This window comes from Medicago sativa, chromosome 3 (genome assembly GCF_051527215.1).
Source record: "Medicago sativa cultivar Bolivia chromosome 3, Bolivia_mono, whole genome shotgun sequence".
Classification (NCBI taxonomy): domain Eukaryota; kingdom Viridiplantae; phylum Streptophyta; class Magnoliopsida; order Fabales; family Fabaceae; genus Medicago; species Medicago sativa.
This window is the reverse complement of record NC_140751.1, coordinates 15,903,046-15,924,293: the sequence shown is the minus strand read 5'-3', so window position 1 is coordinate 15,924,293 and position 21,248 is coordinate 15,903,046. Positions and strand designations below refer to the sequence as shown.

General features: G+C 33.6%; 2 protein-coding genes and 1 pseudogene across 11 annotated transcripts in view; all 3 read left to right on the top strand.

Annotated features, from left to right (window-relative positions):
• Positions 1-21,248, top strand: part of LOC146936091 (putative disease resistance RPP13-like protein 1) — a 106,616-nt gene that overhangs the window by 38,450 nt on the left and 46,918 nt on the right. The gene's annotated exons all lie outside the window — the stretch shown is intronic.
• The window catches only part of LOC146936088 (putative disease resistance RPP13-like protein 1), an 88,870-nt gene that overhangs the window by 20,704 nt on the left and 46,918 nt on the right, over positions 1-21,248 (top strand). For 4 of the 9 annotated variants that reach the window (XM_085751098.1, XM_085751097.1, XM_085751096.1 and 1 more), the window contains exon 3: positions 756-4,915. In XM_085751098.1, the coding sequence (XP_085607224.1) occupies positions 785-4,870 (4,086 nt within the window). In that variant the 5' untranslated portion in view covers positions 756-784 and the 3' untranslated portion in view covers positions 4,871-4,915. Of the gene's footprint in view, positions 1-740; positions 4,916-5,024; positions 5,158-5,268; positions 5,359-6,133; positions 6,285-6,365; positions 6,818-21,248 lie in introns of those variants that run through there. The other 5 variants (XM_085751093.1, XM_085751091.1, XM_085751092.1 and 2 more) reach the window with 2 other exon arrangements.
• LOC146936090 (putative disease resistance RPP13-like protein 1) overlaps positions 1-21,248 on the top strand; it is a 78,394-nt pseudogene that overhangs the window by 10,228 nt on the left and 46,918 nt on the right. Inside the window, exon 2 of the transcript XR_015030451.1 lies at positions 15,134-15,190. The product of XR_015030451.1 is annotated as a putative disease resistance RPP13-like protein 1 (transcript). The remainder of the gene's footprint in view (positions 1-15,133; positions 15,191-21,248) is intronic.

Here is a 21,248-nt window from a genome sequence, read left to right as displayed (position 1 = left end):
TTTTTTAATGAAGGATGTAACTTTATTATTTACACGCTATTTTTGAAAATAATTAAAAGACACAATTGATACATGTAACTTTTTCTTTTTTTAGGTACAAGATACATGTAACTAAATTAGTTTCACGTTATTTTTTTTAACCGGCAAAAATAGTTTTACGTTATTAATCAATTATTATTGAAGTTTGATTTTTGTTTTTTTTATTACATAAAAGATTGTTTCAACCATAAATGAACACATATACTCCCGAAAGCTCTTCCTTAATTAATGCTCGTTATCTGTTTTAGTCCACTCACTTGGTTGGACATTGTGTTTATTAGATACAAGGAACCAAGAGTACAAAATATATTAGAAAAATTCAAAAAACTAATTAAATGTCCTGAATTAATAATTTTAGCATATGAAGTTCAACTGGACTGTGTTTATGCAAGAATTATAGCGTATAAGCAAACAGAGAAATCACTCAAACTCTAATAAATATTTTGATTTCTAAAAACAACAGTGATAAACAAATATAAAAGTCACAAATGATTTAGTTGCTTGCAATGAAGATAGTATATGCAAATATAGTTGTTATTATAACTGCATAATGTGTCATTAATTAAACAATCCATTATTTTTATTTAATTTACTAGAACTCTACACTTCATGTAAAATGTATGTTTCAAGTGTTTGCATTGATATTCCAACTATGTATAAAAGATAGTTCTTGTTCCATTTTGCTTAACAGAAGATAACAGATTATATTTTTGCAGTGAGCCTCTTAGGATTTGACTACAATATCATGGCAGAGCTGATTGGTGGAGCATTTCTTTCGTCATTCTTTCAAGTCACTCTTCAAAGCTTAGCCTCGAGAGATTTCAAAGACCTATTCAATAAAAAGTTGATTAACAAACTTGAAATCACACTGAATTCTATCAATCAACTGTTGGATGATGCAGAGACAAAGAAGTACCATAACCAAAATGTGAAGAATTGGCTTGATCGTCTAAAACACGAGGTATATGAAGTAGATCAATTGTCGGATGAGTTTGATACATATGTACAACGAAAGAGCAAGGTTCAACACTTCCTTTCAGCTTTCACTAATCGATTTGAATCTAGGATCAAGGATTTGCTAGACAATCTAAACACTCTTGCAGAGCAAAAGGATGTGTTAAGATTGACAGAAAGAAATTACACAAATTATGAAGGTGCAGTTAGCCTGCAATCCTCAGAAAGATCTCCAACTGCATCTTTGGTGGATGAATCTTGCATATATGGTAGAGAGGGTGAGAAAGAAGAAATAATCAACTATTTGCTGTCATACAAAGACAATGGCAAGCAAGTATCAACAATCAGCATAGTGGGTTTGGGTGGGATCGGGAAAACCACCCTTGCTCAACTTGTCTACAATGACCAGAGAATGGAGAAACATTTTGAACTTAAAGCTTGGGTCCATGTCTCAAAATCTTTTGATGTTGTTGGACTCACGAAAACAATTCTCAGGTCATTCCGCTCTCCTGCAGACGGTGAAGACTTGGATCCACTCATTTGTCAACTACAAAAGACACTAACCGGAAAGAAATGTTTGCTTGTTCTAGATGATGTGTGGAATGGGAATGAGGAATGTTTGGAGCAATTACTACTTTCTTTTAACCCTGGATTTTCAGGAAGTAAGATTATTGTGACAACACGTGACAAACATGTTGCATTTGTCATGAAATCTGACCATCAACTTCCTTTAAAAAAATTGGAGAAGAAAGATTGTTGGAGTATATTTGTGAAACACGCTTTTCGAGGAAAAAATGTTTTTGAATATCCAAATCTTGAATCGATTGGCAAGAAGATTGTAGAGAAATGTGGAGGGTTGCCTCTAGCTGTGAAAACATTAGGGAATATCTTGCAAATAAAATTTTCTGAAGCTGAATGGTTTAAGATATTGGAGACCGATATGTGGCATGTATCGAAAGGTGGTGATGAAATTAACTCAGTATTGAGATTGAGTTACCATAATCTCCCTTCCAATCTAAAGCGTTGTTTTGCCTATTGTTCAATATTTCCCAAGGGTTATGAATTTGAAAAAGATGAATTGATCAAGCTTTGGATGGCAGAAGGTTTGCTGAAATGTTGTGGAAGAGACAAAAGTGAAGAAGAGCTGGGTATTGAATTCTTGGTTGATCTAGAGTCCATTTCATTTTTCCAACAATCAATAAATTATCTTGGTGATAAGAGATTATTCATGCATGATCTTGTCAATGATTTGGCAAAATTAGAGTCCCAGGAGTTTTGCTTACAAATTGAGGGTGATAGTCTGCACGATATGTCTGAAAGAACACGACATGTTTGCTGCTATCTTGATTTGAAAGATGGCGCAGGAATATTGAATCACATTTCTAAGATCAATGGATTACGCAGCTTGTTGGTATTACGACGAGGCTATTTCTTTATTAGCAACAATTTGCAACGTGATCTATTTTCGAAACTAAAATATTTGCGGATGTTGTCATTCTGTGGTTGTAAACTCAGAGAGCTATCAGGTGAGATAGGAAATCTAAAGCTTTTGCGATATCTAAACCTGACTGAATCATTAATTGAAAGGTTGCCTGACTCAATTTGTAAGCTGTACAAATTAGAGACACTGATATTGGAACACTGTTATAATTTGACTATACTCCCTTCAAAATTTTACAAACTTGTGAGTTTACGCCATCTAAATCTTAAAGGTTGTAATATAAAGAAAATGCCAAAGCAGATAGGGAGTCTAAACCATCTTCAAACACTGAGTGGTTTTGTTTGGGGAGAGGAGAATGGGTCTAATATTCAGGAGTTGGGTAATCTCAATCTTCTTCAAGGGAAACTTTGTATTTCAGGATTGGAACATGTCATCAATCCCGAAGATGCCGCAGGAGCAAATTTGAAAGATAAGAAACATGTAGAAGAATTAAATATGGAGTGGAGTTACAAATTCAACAACAATGGAAGAGAACTGGATGTCTGTGAGGCTCTCCAACCAAATAGCAACTTGAAGAGGCTTACCATCTCAGAATACAAAGGTAATGGCTTTCCGAATTGGATAACGGGTTCTCATTTACCTAACTTAGTATCTATTAAACTGGAGCACTGTGGATTATGTTCCCGTTTGCCACCACTTGGACAACTCCCTTCTCTCAAAAAGATTTCAATTTCAGACTGTGATGGAATAGGGATCATAGGGAAAGAATTTTATGGCAATAATTCAACATATGTACTATTCAGATCCCTTGAAGTTCTGCGTTTTGAATCGATGTTGAATTGGGAGGAATGGTCATGTCTTGAAGGGTTTCCTATGCTTAAGGAGCTTTGTATAGAATATTGTCCCGAATTGAAAAGGGCCATGCTGCCTCAACACCTTCCTTCTTTACAAAAACTGGAGATTAGTAATTGCAAGAAGTTGGAGGAATTGTTATGCCTTGGAGAGTTTCCTTTGCTTAAAGAGATTTCTATATCCAATTGTCCCGAATTGAAAAGGGCTCTGCCACAACACCTTCCTTCTTTACAAAAACTGGAGATTAGTAATTGCAACAAGTTGGAGGAATTGTTATGCCTTGGAGAGTTTCCTTTGCTTAAAGAGATTTCTATATCCAATTGTCCCGAATTGAAAAGGGCTCTGCCACAACACCTTCCTTCTTTACAAAAACTGGAGATTAGTAATTGCAACAAGTTGGAGGAATTGTTATGCCTTGGAGAGTTTCCTTTGCTTAAAGAGATTTCTATATCCGATTGTCCGAAATTGAAAAGGGCTCTGCCTCAACACCTTCCTTCTTTACAAAAACTGGAGATTAGTAATTCCAACAAGTTGGAGGAATTGTTATGCCTTGGAGAGTTTCCTTTGCTTAAAGAGATTTCTATATCTGATTGTCACGAATTGAAAAGGGCTCTGCCACAACACCTTCCTTCTTTACAAAAACTGGAGATTAGTAATTGCAACAAGTTGGAGGAATTGTTATGCCTTGGAGAGTTTCCTTTGCTTAAAGAGATTTCTATATTCGATTGTCCCGAATTGGAAAGGGCTCTGCCACAACACTTTCCTTCTTTACAAAAACTGTTGATTAGTGATTGCAACAAGTTGGAGGCATCAATTCCCAAGGGTGATAATATGATAGAATTAGATATAAAGAGATGTGATAGCATTTTGGTAAATGAATTGCCGACCAGCTTGAAAAAGTTAGTCATTCATAATAATCTGTACACCGAGTTAATCAATTTTCCCTTTCTTGAAGCGTTGGAGTTGGATTGGAGTGGCTGTGTAAACTGTCCCTCTTTGGATTTACGTTGCTATAATTCCCTTTCTACACTTTCAATAAAAGGATGGCGCTCCTCCTCCTTGCCTTTTTCACTACACTTGTTCACCAGGCTTCGTACTCTGAATCTGATCGATTGTCCAGAGCTGGAATCGTTTCCAATGGGTGGTTTGCCTTCCAACTTGACCACCCTTTCAATATTAAATTGCCCAAAACTGATTGGCTCAAGAGAGGAGTGGGGTTTGTTCCAACTTAATTCTCTGACATATTTCAGGGTTAGTGATGAGTTTGAAAACATGGAGTCCTTCCCAGAGGAGAATCTGCTGCCACCAACTCTGGAGTTTCTTTATTTGTTTAATTGTTCAAAGCTAAGAATAATGAACAACAAGGGTATTCTCCACCTCAAATCTCTCGAATGTCTATATATTGAAGACTGCCCTAGTCTTGAGCGCTTGCCAGAGAAGGAGACTCTACCCAACTCCCTTTCTTATTTGTCGATTAGAAATTGTCCAATAATTAAAGAGAAGTATGAAAAGGAGGGAGGAGAGCGGTGGCATACAATTAGTCACATCCCTAGTATGTCGATCGACGGAATTGAACAGGAATGAGATGTTATGGGTCCCACTTTTGGTCAAATCTTTTTGGTTCGGAAGGTACGAACATATTATTAACCAAACCATTGCATCAAATCTCTTCATTATTCTTCTTAATTTTATTTTGCTTTTTTATATTCTTATTTTCTAACTTAATTTATTTTCCCAGGCTAAGAGGATTTTGGCATACAATTAGTCACATCCCGAATTGGGTGAATTCCATGCTGTCTCCTCCCACACAGTCCAATTGTGGGTCCCACGTTTGGATCAAATCATTGCATCTTTTCACAAGGGTTGGGAAGGTCCAAACATATTCTTAACCAAACAATTGCATCAAATCTCTTTGTTATTCTTCTTAATTTTATTTCCCTTTTTTATATTCTTATTTTCTGACTTCAATTTTTTTTTCCCAGGCTAAATTGGAGTGTGGTGATTCAACTTCTACTCAGATATATATAGCTTTTACATCAATGGAGTTTCCAGCACATCTTCTTCCTTTTAAGGTAAATTGGACTGTGTATTTGATGTTTGTATAAATTGAATGTATTTCCCCTTTGTTGTCAAAGGGATTTTTGGGTTAATCACATTCTGCAGTGCCATATTAAAAACTGTGATTTTTGCTTCAAACATTTATTCTCATGATCTTCACAGCATGCTGCTATAACCACATTTTCTCATTTCATGCCTTCAACAAGATTTGCTCCAGGTTACAGTTTAAAGAAACTCTTGCCTAATCAGATGTATTTGGATATAATGACGTGTTTTTGATTTCTTTCGCCAAAGCTGGTATTTACTACAACATGATTGATATGTAATTTTCTGTTAAAAGTTGAATGATGAATCTCTGTTCCTTTGGATTCTATGTCTTTGCTCAATTCCTTTCCACTTACTGCATGTGAATTACTTACATGTGGTTACAATTTGTATTCAAGCATTATAACACACATGTTTCACTAACTGTTTTACAAAGCTGTCTGCAACAAAATTTCATGGAGCATATTAAACGGTTTGTATTCAAGCATTATAATGAAACATGCATTTGAGATTAGAAAATATAATGTTCGACTCATTACTAGTAACTGGTGTCTATTATATTATGTATTCATTTTTTTAAAATAGAATACTTTTGTGTTCACTTATTCATAAGTTAGAGATCAAGCCCTGGCTTTACTAAAAATATTGTTTCCAAATAAAAAGCAAATTTCCCCTTTGTTATTCTTCTGACTGTGTCCCTTTTTTTTATGTTAATTAATTTCTTTTATTTTTGTGTCTGCCCAGAAAACATGAGTTGAGAAAAGAAGCAGGTGGAATGGATAACTTACACCCAGCCAATGCATCTATATGCAACAATTTTTGCGTGGATTTCATGGTTAAGATAGGATCAGCTCAAGAAGATTAGATGAAATTTTGTCTATCCCTCCCCGAAATGGTATCAGTAGTTTAAAAGCATGATTGTCATTGTTCATACAAATATTTGTGAATGTCTTCTGAACACAATGATGTTTTTTAGGTTTGAGAAGAAATCTTGAGAAGACCATCCTTTGTACAGAATTTCCATCAGGAGAAGAAATCTGAGAAATAGACTGAACCATTCTGCAAGGCACGACTTCAATTTATGCAAGGCACTACTCATATTTAACCCAGAACCAAATCTGAATTTGATGGAATAGACAGACAGCTGTTTCACTAATTTGTTACTGATCATGGAATCAAGTTTTCCACTGTGCATTTTGTGATGTTAGGACTCAGGCAACATCTCCTTTCTCCTTGTTTTATTTTATCTTCAGAACCTTTTCATACACTGGAAGTTAACTTGCCTATTCAGTGAAATTCAATATAACACTACTTTTTCTCAGATTTATGAATAGGTTTATCTATCTGCATCACTAACTATATGTATATCTATTGAGGAATTGAACTTTTTATTGGAAATTAATATGTTCAATGCATTCATATTTGTCATTTTGGGAAAGTATTCAGAAAAGAGAACAATTATAATGATATGGAATACTGAGACCCAAATTAAATCAAGGTTGTTGATGTATTCTTGCGTTGATAAAGTAAGTCAAGTTCTTTCATTGACTTCGTATAATAACATGGAATACTTCGTATATTATCAATGAATACATATCTTGCGTGCCTCTCTGAAAATGATACTAAATGATTCTTGAAGGTTTTATTTGTTTTTTTATCACAAAAACTTGATTTCTATTGTGTTATAAGTTGCCTGTTTCTGTTATTACCTTCAAGCTATGAAAACATAACTTAAAAATGAGCACCTGACATGACACTAATACCGACTCATAGATACCAGTGATACTTTTAGACACCAACCGCATGTGTCGGTGTTAGGGCATCACCATGTGTCAGACACCATACAATCTTTCAATCTGAAGTGTTACTTAGGCTTAAGTCCTGTTCTGATACTTCAACAGACTTCAATAGTATTCACATTGTTACTGAACTTGCATCAGAACCATTTTTTAGACTTGGTGTCTCATTGTAGTATCATTGCTTACAATTTTCATTGCCGTTCCTCTTACTGCTGTTCAAGGAATAGCTAATTATGATAAACTGAATGGTTTTCTCTAGCCACGTTTGTGCAGTTTAATCAGAAAATGGAGCCCTTTTGATAATTGGCATTTGACAACATTTTCAAGCTTGAATGGAGAGGACACATTGCCAGTTCTGGTCCAACCGATCAGTTCGGTTCTATTTAATTACCTTAGGTTGGAGGCGAATTGATGGGAGAAGAGGGAAAGAGATGGATTATTTTCAATTTGAAATTTTTGATTCAATTATGAAGAGGGGAGGGGAGTCAAATGCCTCCAAAAGTCAATTTTAGATCCCTCCAAAATAGAGGATTTGGAGGGAAAAACTACTTAATTAGTAATAGGGTTAAATATGTTTATGGTCCATATAAATATTTCAATTTTTTTGGTTTTAGTTGCCTAAAATTTTTAATCGATTTTTAGTTCCTCAGAGTTTTCTATCCACACTTCTGGTCCCTACTTTTAAATCGGTTCATATGTACCGTGCTGATTTTTTAATGAGTTTTTTTTTTAAGAAATGTTTAGAATATTATAAGAATTTGTAAAAGGAAAATTAATTTTTTTTAACAAAACATGAATTAAAATCTCAACAAACCAAAAATCTAAACATATATCTCTTATTTTGTTGGGAGTTTCAAGCTGTGCTTGTCGTTCAGTCTACAAACCAAAAGATATATGTAGCCGCAGTTTGGGAATGCGTTCTATTTTTTTCAATTGGTATGTTTATGAGCTAAGTTGATTAAAGTGGTAAGAAACTTTGACCCCTTAAACAAGTGGTTAGAAGTTCGACTTTTGACCTTTGTGAATTGAGAAAATTGAGTTGGAAGAGGAGGATTGTGTGTCCAACAGGTTCCCAAACGAAAATTACTCGCGATTATAATCCTGGTACAATATTTTTTATTAGCTCAGAAGGGTGTGGTTAATATTTATTGATTGTAGTATTTGCAACGTAGTAAGTTAAATTAAGCCACTTCTCTTGTTTAGCCTGATATTATGGTCGAATTAATGTTCACAAGTTGATCTAATGTTATTCAAATTACATTATGAATTTCATGCTTAGAGTTTTAGTTATTAACTAGTTAACTTACCAGAATTTTTAAACTTGAGCTTAACTTACTAATGTAGTTTATGCAACTACTGGATATCTTTATCAATATCATTTTAATGAACATAGCTCCTTGTTTAAGTGTAAATTGGATTCTGCATCGTGATTCATACTCTTTTGAGAAGTTATTTTATTTTATTTAATTTAACTCTATAGACATCGATAATTCATAAATATTTTTCCCTAAGTGAAGAGTCACAGAATATATGTTAATTGAAAATCTTTTATGCACCTAAGCCTACAAATATCAATTTTTAATAAGACTCTAAAGTGAGTGAGTTTTGATCGCAATTATCTGATTAATTATCATTAATGGATGGTTTTCCTAGTGATTTTATTTGCGTAGCAGAGATATGTTGGAGCTCATTGCCAAGAAGGAAAAGAAAGCTGAAAGTAACATGATGGAGGTGAATGTTGAATGCTATAATCGTTTAATGGTTTTGATAACAAAACTTGCAAGGAATTTATGAAGTGGAAAGCTAAAACTGATCATCGCCTAACTAAAATCATGGATTCTTTGAAAAATTTGCAGGAACATAGGCACTGTTGGCACTACTCCGTCATCCTTTAAGATTTAATAGGATTCATATAATGTTGAATGCTTTCCTTTTATTTTGTTTGAATTGTTCACTCATGTGAAAAGGATTGAACCGAAGTGCTGAACTGCTGAACTGTACTGAACCGAACTGTTGAACCGCACTGAACTGAACTGTTATTGAACCGAACCAGTTTGTAAGAGTTCAAAACTGAGCCATATGAAAAGGATTGGTTATTACCCAAGCTGTTTTTTTTAAAGAGGGTTAATAGTGATTTACCCCTGTAATATAGGTCATTTCCGGATTTTACCCCTGTAAAAAATTTTGTTTTTGTTTTCGTCCTTGTAAACATACTCACACGCCCTTCGTTTTTTTACAATTATACCCCTGGTTCGGATTTTATAATCCGAACATGTTTTGGATTATAAAATCCGAAAACATCCAAAAATTGATTGCTTCTATGCCAGCTTTGCTTCAATGTCAAAAGGAGGGTGTAGATTGATTCTGAAAATATTATCCGAATTTCTATTACGTATTTCAGATTTTATAATTCGAACACCCTGCAAATCAAAAAGGCGGGAAAAGTTGCGGAAGTTTTCGGATTGTATAATCCGAAAACTTTGAGTATATATATTGAACCTAGAACCTAGCTGAAGTTCACCACATTTCTCTCCAAACACTCCATACATCTCTAGAAACACACCATTTTGGGCGAAAATGTGATTTGGAGCAGCAATCTGGTCATCAAGATGCGTTAACACCATCACTTTCGTCTGAATGCAAAGGTAATGTGTATATAAACATTTCCTCCCTCATTTGATTTCTAGGCGCTTTCCTTTTGATCACGCCAACAAATCTGTACTGGAGCATTTCAGATTATAAAATTTGAATTCTCACAATGTAGTTCAAAATATATAATCCGAACAACACCAGTACAAAAACTGCTTACAATTTGTGACCCTGCTCTCGCACTATTTCAGTAATGGATGTTCCTGTTGATGCCTTCTTTTAATTGCCACCTGATATTGAACCTCCTACCGTGTTATTGCGATTTACACATTCTTTCTTGAAACTGATCTGGCTTGCGTGTGTCAGGGTTATTTGGAAGGAAAGGAACGATCGAATTTTTAATCAGAAGGCTTTGGATTTACAACAAATAACGAATAAGGTAAAACTGCTATCTTTCCACTGGTTGAAGGCGAGTTTGATTACTTTCGCTTTTAGCTATCATGACTGGTGGCGGCATCCTTTATCTTGTATGAGTGTTTTGCTGTAACTTATGTTTGTTTCTTCTGTTTTATTTCGTGGTGCTCTTTGATGAGGCATTAGTGACTTGACTTGTACAAACCTTTGGATGGTTCTCTTTTGCACGCCTTGTGCGAGATGGATCACTCATTTTGATCTAATATATTTCATTTTGGCTTGTTAACAAAAAAATTATACAATATTAATATAAAAAAAATACAAATTTCGATGCAATAATACAGTAACTTAGGAAAAATGATATTTTAATTTGTAGCTAACTACGTTTTTTCGTCACTTTATAAAAAACTTTTTTTAAAAATAATTTAGTGGTGAGATTTACACAAATTTTTTTTTTGACAAATAGATTTACACAATTTAAATGTTGGGAAATGAAGAATTTGAAGTTTGAACTTTGACACATGCAAATAATTATTTTGTTTGATAACTATCAACTAGGCTACACTTACCATACGTAGCTTACAACTTTTTACCGTAAAGCTAACATGAAAACAAAAATGAAAAATATTAATTCATAGAAGAAGGAAAAAAAAGAGACGGTATCGTTTTCTGAGGGTGGTTTGCCTTCCAACTTGTGGTTTCTTGAAATATACAATTGCCCAAAACTGATTTGTTCGAGAGAGGAGTGGGGTTTGTTCCAACTTAATTCCTTGAAACGGTTCACCGTTAGTGATGAGTTTGAAAACGTGGAGTCCTTCCCAGAGGAGAATCTGCTGCCACCAACTCTTAAGTTTCTCGTTTTGATAGAATGTTCAAAGCTAAGAATAATGAACAACAAGGGTTTTCTCCACCTCAAATCTCTCCAAACGCTACATATTAAAGACTGTCCTAGTCTTGAGAGCTTGCCAGAGAAGGAGGCTCTACCCAACTCCCTTTCTAGGTTGTGGATTGATGAGTGTCCAATAATTAAATAGAAGTATGCAAAGGAGGGAGGAGAGCGTTGGCATACAATTAGTCACATCCCTGAAGTGAGGATTGACTGCATTTATCAGAAATAAGCTAAATTACTTGAAGTTATCGTGAAATTATTTGTGTTTGTATGTTTTGGGACAGTTTGAGCGATGATTGTGTTAAGAGTGAGTTATTTGTCTTTGTATGTATGATTGTTCCAAGTTAAGAATAATGAACTACACATCATATATTATTTTGATGTTGAACAGTGACAACTGTATGTGACCTCTTTTTTTGCACGTGACCACCTTGCAGTTCCTGCTATACAATACATGAAGCACAAGCACTTTGTTAATCATTACATCAATTAAAAAATTTGTGTAAATATATAAAACTATGAATTCCAACTATTTTCTATTCCTGTGGTGTTAACAAGAGTCTGTAAAGTCAGGACTTCTGACAAAATGAACGCTATACTACAAACATTAATGTTTTCCGATTGAAAGCACAATTCTTCTTTGTTAGTATTCTGACTTTGTGTCCCGTTTTTTCAATTATTTATAACATGATACTTTAAAAAGAAGCCAATTACATGGTGATGATGCAGCCAATGCATCCATATGCAACAATTCTTGCACGGATTTCATGGCTAAGACAGGAGTAGCTCAAGAAGAGAGGATGGAGACTTTTGTCTCCCTCCCCGAAATGGTATCAATAGTTTGATTTTGGCTGATTCCATTGTGGTTTTGTAGCTTAGGCCTTAATTTCTGTTTTCCCGGTTCTTTTATTTTCAATACTGTTCCAGAATAGGACAATTTGTTGTTTTCTGATTGTCTTCACATCATGATTCAATTAAATTCCTTCTGGACATACTTGTGATTTAAAAGTATTTCATTGTATCTATTTATAAGAAAAGTGTTTTTATCAGTGAGATTCTTTTTCTCTTAGATAATCTAATAAAATAATTTGTAATGGACATTCATGCTTGTCGTTCATTAGTCAATTATTTTAGAAGACACACATAAATTGGTCAATTAGTTTATACAACTATTTTTAAATGTCTTCTGAAGACAATGATATTTTTCAGGACTTGAAAAGAAATCTGGAGAAGACCATCTCTTGCACAACATTGCCATCAGAAGTAGAAATATGGAGACATCTACTGCTACTGGGGAACAAGTTTGATCTAATGATGGAAATTGACAGCCGGATCAGAAATATGTTAATGATCATGTGCTTTGTGTGATGATGTGAGGACTCAGGCATCCTCTTCAACCTCCTAAGGAAAGAAGGAAATGTTGAAGCAGATTTAGTCTGTAAAGGTTCATGGCTGTTTAAAGGCATCGAGTTTTTCTGCTATGCACTTGTTCTGTTTTAACATTAGCTATGAATGCTTGGATTTATCTGTGTTACAAATTACCTGTTTCTTTTATCACCTTCAAGCTATAAAAAGACACACTCGGACACGTGACGTGACACCAACACTGCACCATAGACACCAACCGCATGTTGGTGTGTTAGGACACCAACACATGTCAGGAACCAATCAACCATTTAAACTGAATTGCTAGGCCTAGTCCTAGTAAGCCTTCAGGTCCTGTTCTGGTATGAAGCACAAACAAGATCCTGTTTGTGGTTCCTCCTTTGAATTGGTGAAGTATGAATTTCTTTCTTGACCATTACATCTAATAAAAAACAAATAAAACAATGAAGTTCAACTATTTTCTTATTGTCCTCGTACTCTTGTTTTATGCATTATTTTATTTTATTTTTGAGAAATTTTGCATTCTTTTTGACCTTTGCTAATTACTATTGTTGTACATTATTATCTTATTCGCCATGGTTAACACATCTGTAATAACAGTTCGGCCTGCTTATATGTCAGATAAAAACAATGAGGTTAGGACTGTAGTTTGATGAACTAGGCAGTGTGGTGTTATGAAACTCATGGTTTTAAATTTGTTCCTGTTGAAAGAAAATGCTGGTACATACATACCTGAGGAAAATCTCAGAAGATGATGATAAAGAAAAAAAAATCAAACTTCAAAGAGGGAAAAGACCAAGAAATGAGTAAAAGGAGCAATGTTTGTTGGCTATTTTTGAGTATGGATCATTGTTAAAGATAACTTTGTTGTGGCATGGCGAATGGGGTACGATTCAGGGATGATGTTGTAATATAAATTGTAGTATTTAAATATAAGTTGTGCACTGTAAACTCTGATCTTTCATTGATAATACAAAGGAACTGCAGCTGCTCTGCAGTCAGAGACGTAGACAATATTGGCCGAACTACGTGACCAAACATCATGTGTTCGTTATCTGCGTTTATTGTTTCTTTAATCTTGATTTTTGAACCGGTTTGCTGTTCTAACATATTTATTGGTAACAGACCATGTTTACATTGGAAGGGAAGCCAATTTAAACTGTCACATGTCTTTTAAATTAAAACCAGTTTCCATCAGATGTCTTCTTGGCAATAGTACTTGGTGATTTTCTTCAGATTCTAAATCCTATTGAGTATTAAAAGGTTGTGATTTCAAAATAGTTGTATTAAAAGCTCATATGTAATATGCATTATGGAATCATGAATATGTTTTACTTTGAAAAATGCAGCTATATAAAGAGGGGAATGAAAATATAGTAGGATAGAATTTTTTGACATCCACTCGATGTTTTATGAATGGTGAAAAATCAATTTCAATATGTACTCGTCTAACTGAAATATCATTATTAATTTATTCATGCATAGTTTTAGACTAAGTGATAATTTCACATCTCTTCTTTTGATGTGACATAATAATAAGGACTAATAATAATGCAATCAATGGGGGGAAGTAAGCAAGTCTTACACGCGGTTGTTTATAGTCAATGGACTATATTGTGTGGCAGATGCAATTACATGTTTATTGTCATGGGGTCCTTGATAACCAACATAAATAACTACTTCCTCCGTTTTAAAATAAGTGTTATTTTAATAAAAAAATTGTTTTAAAATGAATGTCACTTTCAGTTTTTAATGCATGTATTCACTTTGTTTTCTTTGAAAAATAGCACTAGGTTGTGCCATTGTTCCAAATCTGATTCACGTATAATAATGCCAGTTTTTTCTTTTTATTTGACAAAAAGAATAATACAGTTGAATTAGTAAAAAACAACATTCTCAACTGTATGATCCCGATCCAACGACTACAGTTGAGTCGAAATAATGACTGCATCATTTTTCTCAAGCTCTATTTCTTGTTTTTGAGGTTGAGTTGAGGTGTGTTCTAGATGGAATAATATTATACAATATTAATATAAAAAAAAAATACAAATTTCGACGCAATAATACAGTAACTTAGGAGAAATTATTTTTTAATTTGTAGCTAACTACAACGTTTTTTTTTTGTCACTTTAAAAAAACATTTTTTTAAATAATTTAATGGTTAGATTTACACAATTTAAATGTTGGGAAATGAAGAACTCAAAGTTTAAACCGTGACACTTGCAAATAATTTCGTTTGATGGCTATCAACAAAGCTACACTTACTGTACGTAACTTACAACCTTTTACCGTAAAGCTAACATGAAAACAAAAATGAAAAATATTAATTCATAGAAGAAGTAAAAAAAGGACACTTATCTTCGTATTGCCTGGCAAGTGGTGGGAAGGTGCCATGCATTTTTGTGGTGTAGAAAGAAGCAAAGTCAGTTGATAATATATCATTCATTTTCGTCTTCTTAATATCTTTGATATATGTTGTTGTGCTTCATCTAAATATTTATTTCCTTGCGAGATCTCAAATTCAGCTTCTTTGTTCCACACTTTCAAGTAACTTCTCTCTTTAAATAGTAAACACATTTTTCACTTACTGTTTCCTCTTAATTTCCCTTGTTACTCAAATTTCATATATTGCCTCTAAATCTTTCATGTTTTATATTTCCATGGCAGATCTCGATTTGTGTTTTTCTGACAAAGATCACAGTTTGTTTGTTCTCAAACTTTCAGGTAATCTCCTCCTTTGCTAGTAATAGTTAATCTTTCAAATTATGTTACATGATTCGTCCCAGTAATACTTATATTTTATATTTAAGTTAAGTCATAATGATGAATGCATAATAATTTGATAAAGTTAATTGTAGGTGAAATTATTATTTTCTTTATTCCATTTATTACTTTTTGTAAAGCAGACGGTGACTAGAAATTCATCTTTTTAAAGTGAATAAGTAGGGTTTCTGAGATTTTAACCCTAATCCTGTATATATTATCCAATATTTCTATTAAAGTTAAGTTCACACGGACTAATCTTTCTTAATTTTTTTTAATATATTGATTTTAAGCACATTCTATTTATTTTTTATATTTGGTTTCTGCATAAAATTTTGGCTAATTTCGCCGTTGAATTCAATGGGAGTTCTAACACACAGTCCAACGTATGTCTACTTTAAATCTACTTCTACGTTTTTTTTAGGCAAATCCACTTCAACTTTAAATTAAATTAATTTTTTTAAAGTTTATATAATAGATTACCAATTAAACTTTAGAAAAAAAATTGCCAACAAAATGATAATACTAAAGTTCTACTTTAAACTATTGACACGTTCCTTTTCAAAAAAATTTATGTGTGAAAAATATAAAATTTGTTAAAATAATCAACTCTGACATATTCTCATCCATTTGACAAATTGTCCATTAGTCACTAAAGAAGATACAATTGTTACACGAGACTAATTAATATACTAATTATAATTAATTATAAAAAGGGTTAATAGACTTTTATCCCCTGCCATATGGGCGTATTTTGGTATACCCCTTACGAAAAAAAACTTGGAGATTTCCCTTGAAAAATGAAGATTCTTTGGTTCACATCCCCCAAACCATATGACTGGATCAATGAGATGATGTGGCTTTTTAAATTTCTTTTCCAATTTTTTTTTCCATTTGAATTTCTTTTATTAAAAACTTAATTTCATAAATTAAAAACATTAAAAAAAATATTTTCTTTTCTTCTCCATTTCCTCCTTCCTTCTCTCTCTCGTTCCTACTCCCTGTCCTCCCTTCTCTCTCTGTTCTTCTTTTTTTCTCCCTTCTCTCTCGTTCTCATTCCCATTTCATCCTTCCTCTCTTCTCTTCATCCTTCCTATTCTCTTCTCTCTTTTCTTTTATTGAAACCCATTTTCAAGATCTATGTTTTTCTCAAATCATCAATATAAAAATCGTTCTTCTCTCTGTTCTTTTTGTTGTGTTGGTTTTGTTGAAGATGGTGGCGGCGACGGTCGTTCATCGGAGAACGAACCCAAACGCGAATTTCGTTCGACGGTTGTTTAACGGCGGCGGGCGGCAAATTTTTTGAGGGAAATTTGTTGTTGTTGCGTGTTGTTGCTGTGGGTTGTTGTTGTTGCTGTGATTTGAGACGAAAGGAGCATTCGTATTTCTGGGTTTGTGTTTGGTTTTTGGTGGTGGCCGAGGTTTGAACCCCGAACCTTGCATATATTATGCATTGTCCATACCAACTGAGTTAAGCTCACGAGGACTGAGTTTGTGTTTGTTGCTGTTGTGGTTTGTGTTTCTGGATTTGAGAGGAAAAGTGAGGGAATTGTGTTGTTGTGGGTTGTTGTTGTTGTTTTTGTTGTGTGGTGTTAGTTGTGTTATGTTGTGTTCGTGAAATAGAAGATGAGATAGGGAAGAAGATGATGAGGTAAAAAAAATTGGGGATTGAGTTTGATGAAAAGATGAATAATGTTGCTGGGAAGAAGAAGTAAGTTGTTGGAGAAGAGGAGAAGAGAGAAGAAATTGAATTTTTAATGGGTTAAATGGCTTTTAATTATCAGAATAAAAAAAATAGAAAACTAAATCAAAACTAAAAAAGTTCAGATTTTTTTTTTGAAATAATTTTTTTTATTTTTTCTACAAAAATAAAAATTCTGTAAAATATTTTAATTTTTAAAAATCTGGATATATTTTTTTTGAATTCCAATTATAATATGAAAATAAAATTTGAAAAATTACATAATCTGAAAATTCTATTTTATTTTAATTGTCAAAATCTTAATTTCAGATTTTTTTCGAAAAAATTAAATATAGAAAAAATTCAGAATTTTTTTTTTGAAAATTTTATTCCATAATTTATACAAAATATTTTTCGAAATTAACAAATTAGAAAAAATTTCATATATTTTTATTAAAAAAAATTATGGAACTTAATTTTCAAAATAAAAAAAATTAGAGATAATATTATTTTTTTTTATAATTTCTGGAAAATTTTCTTTTTTTTTAAGCATTAGGGGTACTTTAGGTATTTCACATCTTTAGTATTATTTTTTGTAAAAAAATTATTATGTGTGCCACGTGGAAAATAAAAAAATCAAAAAATAAATAAATACACAGTCACCAAGCCACATCATCTCATTTATCCATCAGATGACATGAGGGGGGTAAACCAAAGAATCTTTATTTTACAGGAGGAATCTCCAAGTTTTTTTCATAGGGGGTAAACCAAAAGACCGCCAAATGGCAGGGGGTAAAAACCTATTAACCTTTATAAAAATTAATCACGAGACAAACTACATCACTAGAGAATGACAAAAAAATAAAAATTAATGTTTTTTAATATCTCATTTTAGTGGTGGTAATATATCTCATTTTAGTCTCTTAAAAATAATGTTTTTTAATATCTTGTACATAAAAAAAGAGAACAATATAATCCACCGGACATAATTTTTTTACGCTTAATTATTTTGTTTTTCTAAATAAGAAGTGTTAGCAAAATCTTTTTTCAGGGGAAATGTTACTAAAATCTTAATTTCTAGAATTTAAATAATTAAAGACTGTTTGTAAAATGATATTTAAATTAATTTAGAAAATTAATATTTCCAAAAAGAGATTTTAGAATTATATGTGCACTCAAAATCTAACGGTTATAAGTTTAAAATCCGGTAACGGGCTCGCGAAAGCCGATGGTATCTTTAAATTGATTTTCTACTAAAAATTACTATTTTCAAGTAAGAATTAATTATTTTTCAAAAATATGACTTTGAAGTTATAATTCTTACCACGCGAAAGCGGGCAAGTACAAGATTCAACTTCTGGCACCGCGTCCGTTAGAGTAAGCGGTATATTTAATTTAATGATTTCCCGCGAAGAAAACTATCTTGTTTTAATTATGAAAGTATTGTTTTGTAAGTATCAATGGTTGACGAGAACTATATTCCGGTCTCTTGTTATTATTATTAAATTAAATTCAATACTTTATTTTTACGCACAAAACTAAATTGTTTCAAATTAGCCATAGATAAACAAAAAAAAGACAGAAAGTGGTACTTGTGATGGTTTCTGTGAATTCGACAACCTTTTATACTAAAACCGATATAGTCGTACAAACCTTTTGTTTGTAAAATCATTACCAACAATTTTTTTTAAAAAGAAATATGTTTATAGCATTTCATTAAGGGTTAATTATGTTTTTGGTCCCTACAAAATTGCGACCTTGTAAGTTTAGTCCTTACTTAATTTTAATAGCATTTTTAATCCCTACAAAAAATTTCTGCACTCAATATTAGTCCTTACTCAATCCAAATTTTTTTAATTTATGCTTAAACTCTTAAGTTTTTCAACAATTTTTTACCAGCGTGTTAAGAACGTTATTAAAAGGTCCTCCGAAAAAAATATCGCAAAAATTTGATTTCTACGTCCATATTTTTGTTACTTATATCTTAAACTTTTGTCGTTTTAAAAAATTCATATTTAATTTATTTCATGTTAAAAAATTATAGATTTTAGTAAATGAACCTTTCATAGTGTTCTAAACTTGTATAAAAAGAATCGTTAAAAAATTTAAGAGTTTAAGGATAATTAAACAAAATTTATTTTAGCAGGGACTAAAATTATAAGTAAATTTTTTTTGTAGGGATTAAAAATGCTATTAAAATTAAGTAAGGACTAAACTTACAAGGTCGCAATTTCGTAGGGACCAAAAACATAATTAACCCTTTCATTAATTATAAGACTTTCAATACAATTGGGTATATAATAATAAATAACGGGACTAGCGAGTAACGTGGCTTCTCTTGCAAGAGCATGGGTAACCCCGTTTGCTTGTCGCCTAACAAACTCCACCCTAGAGTTGGCAAAAGTAGAACTAGATAAGGAACGACAAGAGGAGATGATGCAATCAAATTCAGACATGTCATTCCTAGTGAAAAGCATCAGCCATCAGTTTAGAGTCCGTTTCAAAATCAATGCCATCAAAAATGCATATTACCCACCCATTGCAAGGTCGAGTGCAAGCCCATACCTTCACCCACATCAACTGAAACTAGACAAGGATAACTAACATCTATATCCAGAACAAAGATACCATCATAATCACGGATACAGATGTCGATACCTGTACGGTTGAGATGTGAAGAGAAAGCATCATCGATATTACATTTGTACCTTCCCGATGGAGGGGGCTGCCACGTACTGACAGGGTGTGGAAGCGAAGAAGATGCCCCCCCCCCCCCCATCTATAGGTAGTGGCGCCTGCTGAGGAGCCAAAGATGCGAGAGTAGGAGGGGAATTAGCCAACTACCAATCAATGACCATATTCCGAGCACGCTCCACAACTGTGGCGCTGGTTTCCGTAACATCATCCCATACTCGAAGATTATGGTGATTCCAAAAACTCCAAAGCACGGTTACCAGGCGTTGGCCTAACTCACCAGATAAATTCTCTAACAACGAGAAAATAGCATCCGTAGTCAAACCGGTACTAGATAAAGCATGTTGAATAGCACCCCACAAACCAGTCCGGTTCCAAACCTGGACAGCAAAAGAACAGTAAAATAATACATGGGTGAGATCTTCATGGTTTGAATCACAACTAGCACAATTTGTCGGACAAACAACGCCTTTGTCAAGTAGGCGTACATGAGTCGGCAAACAACCCCGACACATGCGCCAAACTAAATTCTTGACTTTTGGCGGTACCTTCAGATTCCAAATCCCCACCCAAAATCCCGAACGCCAAAGATGAGAAGAGTCGACTAACTCAGATACACATAATCCGTAAGCACTACGAACAGAGTACCTTCCATGTCGTTCCTCTTTCCAAATAATTTTATCCTCATCAACCTGAGATATAAGTAGCGTATGGAGAATTTTGTCTGTAATATCCAAACTAAAAACTTGTCTTACCACCTGTTCATTCCAGCTTTTATCATACAAATTCATCAAGCTGTTAATGGTAAAGTTTTGAACAACGTGAGCTCCTAGGATATCACTTGAAATCCACTCCCCGTTAGGTAACCAAGGTTCATTAAGAATTGAAATAGACGCACCTGAACCTATACTCCATCGAACGCCTCTGTGAACAACAAACCTGCCAAGCATGATGCTACGCCAGACATAACTGGGATTGTGACCTATCAGAGCCGTGAGGTAAGAACTAGATGGGAAGTAGCATGCTTTGAAAATATGCGCGGCAAGGGAATCTGGTTCTTTTATAAACTTCCAACTCTGTTTGCCTAAGGTAGCCAAGTTGAAAGCGGTGAGATCTTTGAAACCCATACCTCCATGTTTTTTTGGTGCGGAAAGCTTCTCCCAATTCATCCAGTGAATGCCTTGTGTTGTTCTTCCGTGACCCCACGAAAAAGAATACATCATCTTCTCAATCGAATCAATCAAAGTGGTAGGTGAATGAAATATACTCATGACATACGACGGAATAGCCTGCAAGACAAATTTTATCATAACTTCACGCCCTGCTTTAGAGAGACACTTACCGCTCCAAAAATTAGTCTTTTGCCAAACATGATCCTACATATAAGAGAAAGTCGCACTGCGATCCCTACCTATCATGGATGGAAGACCCAAATATTTACCTGTACCTAATACTACTTGAACTCCAAGAATGTTAGTAATTGTTTGCTTGAGAGGATCAGGAACATTACGACTACAGTAACTCTCAGATTTAGGTAAATTAATAGCCTGACCTGATGTTGATTCATAAAGAGAGAGAATATTCTTCATAACATTTACCTCACCCTCATCGACTTTGAAAAACAGGAAGCAGTCGTCAGCGAAT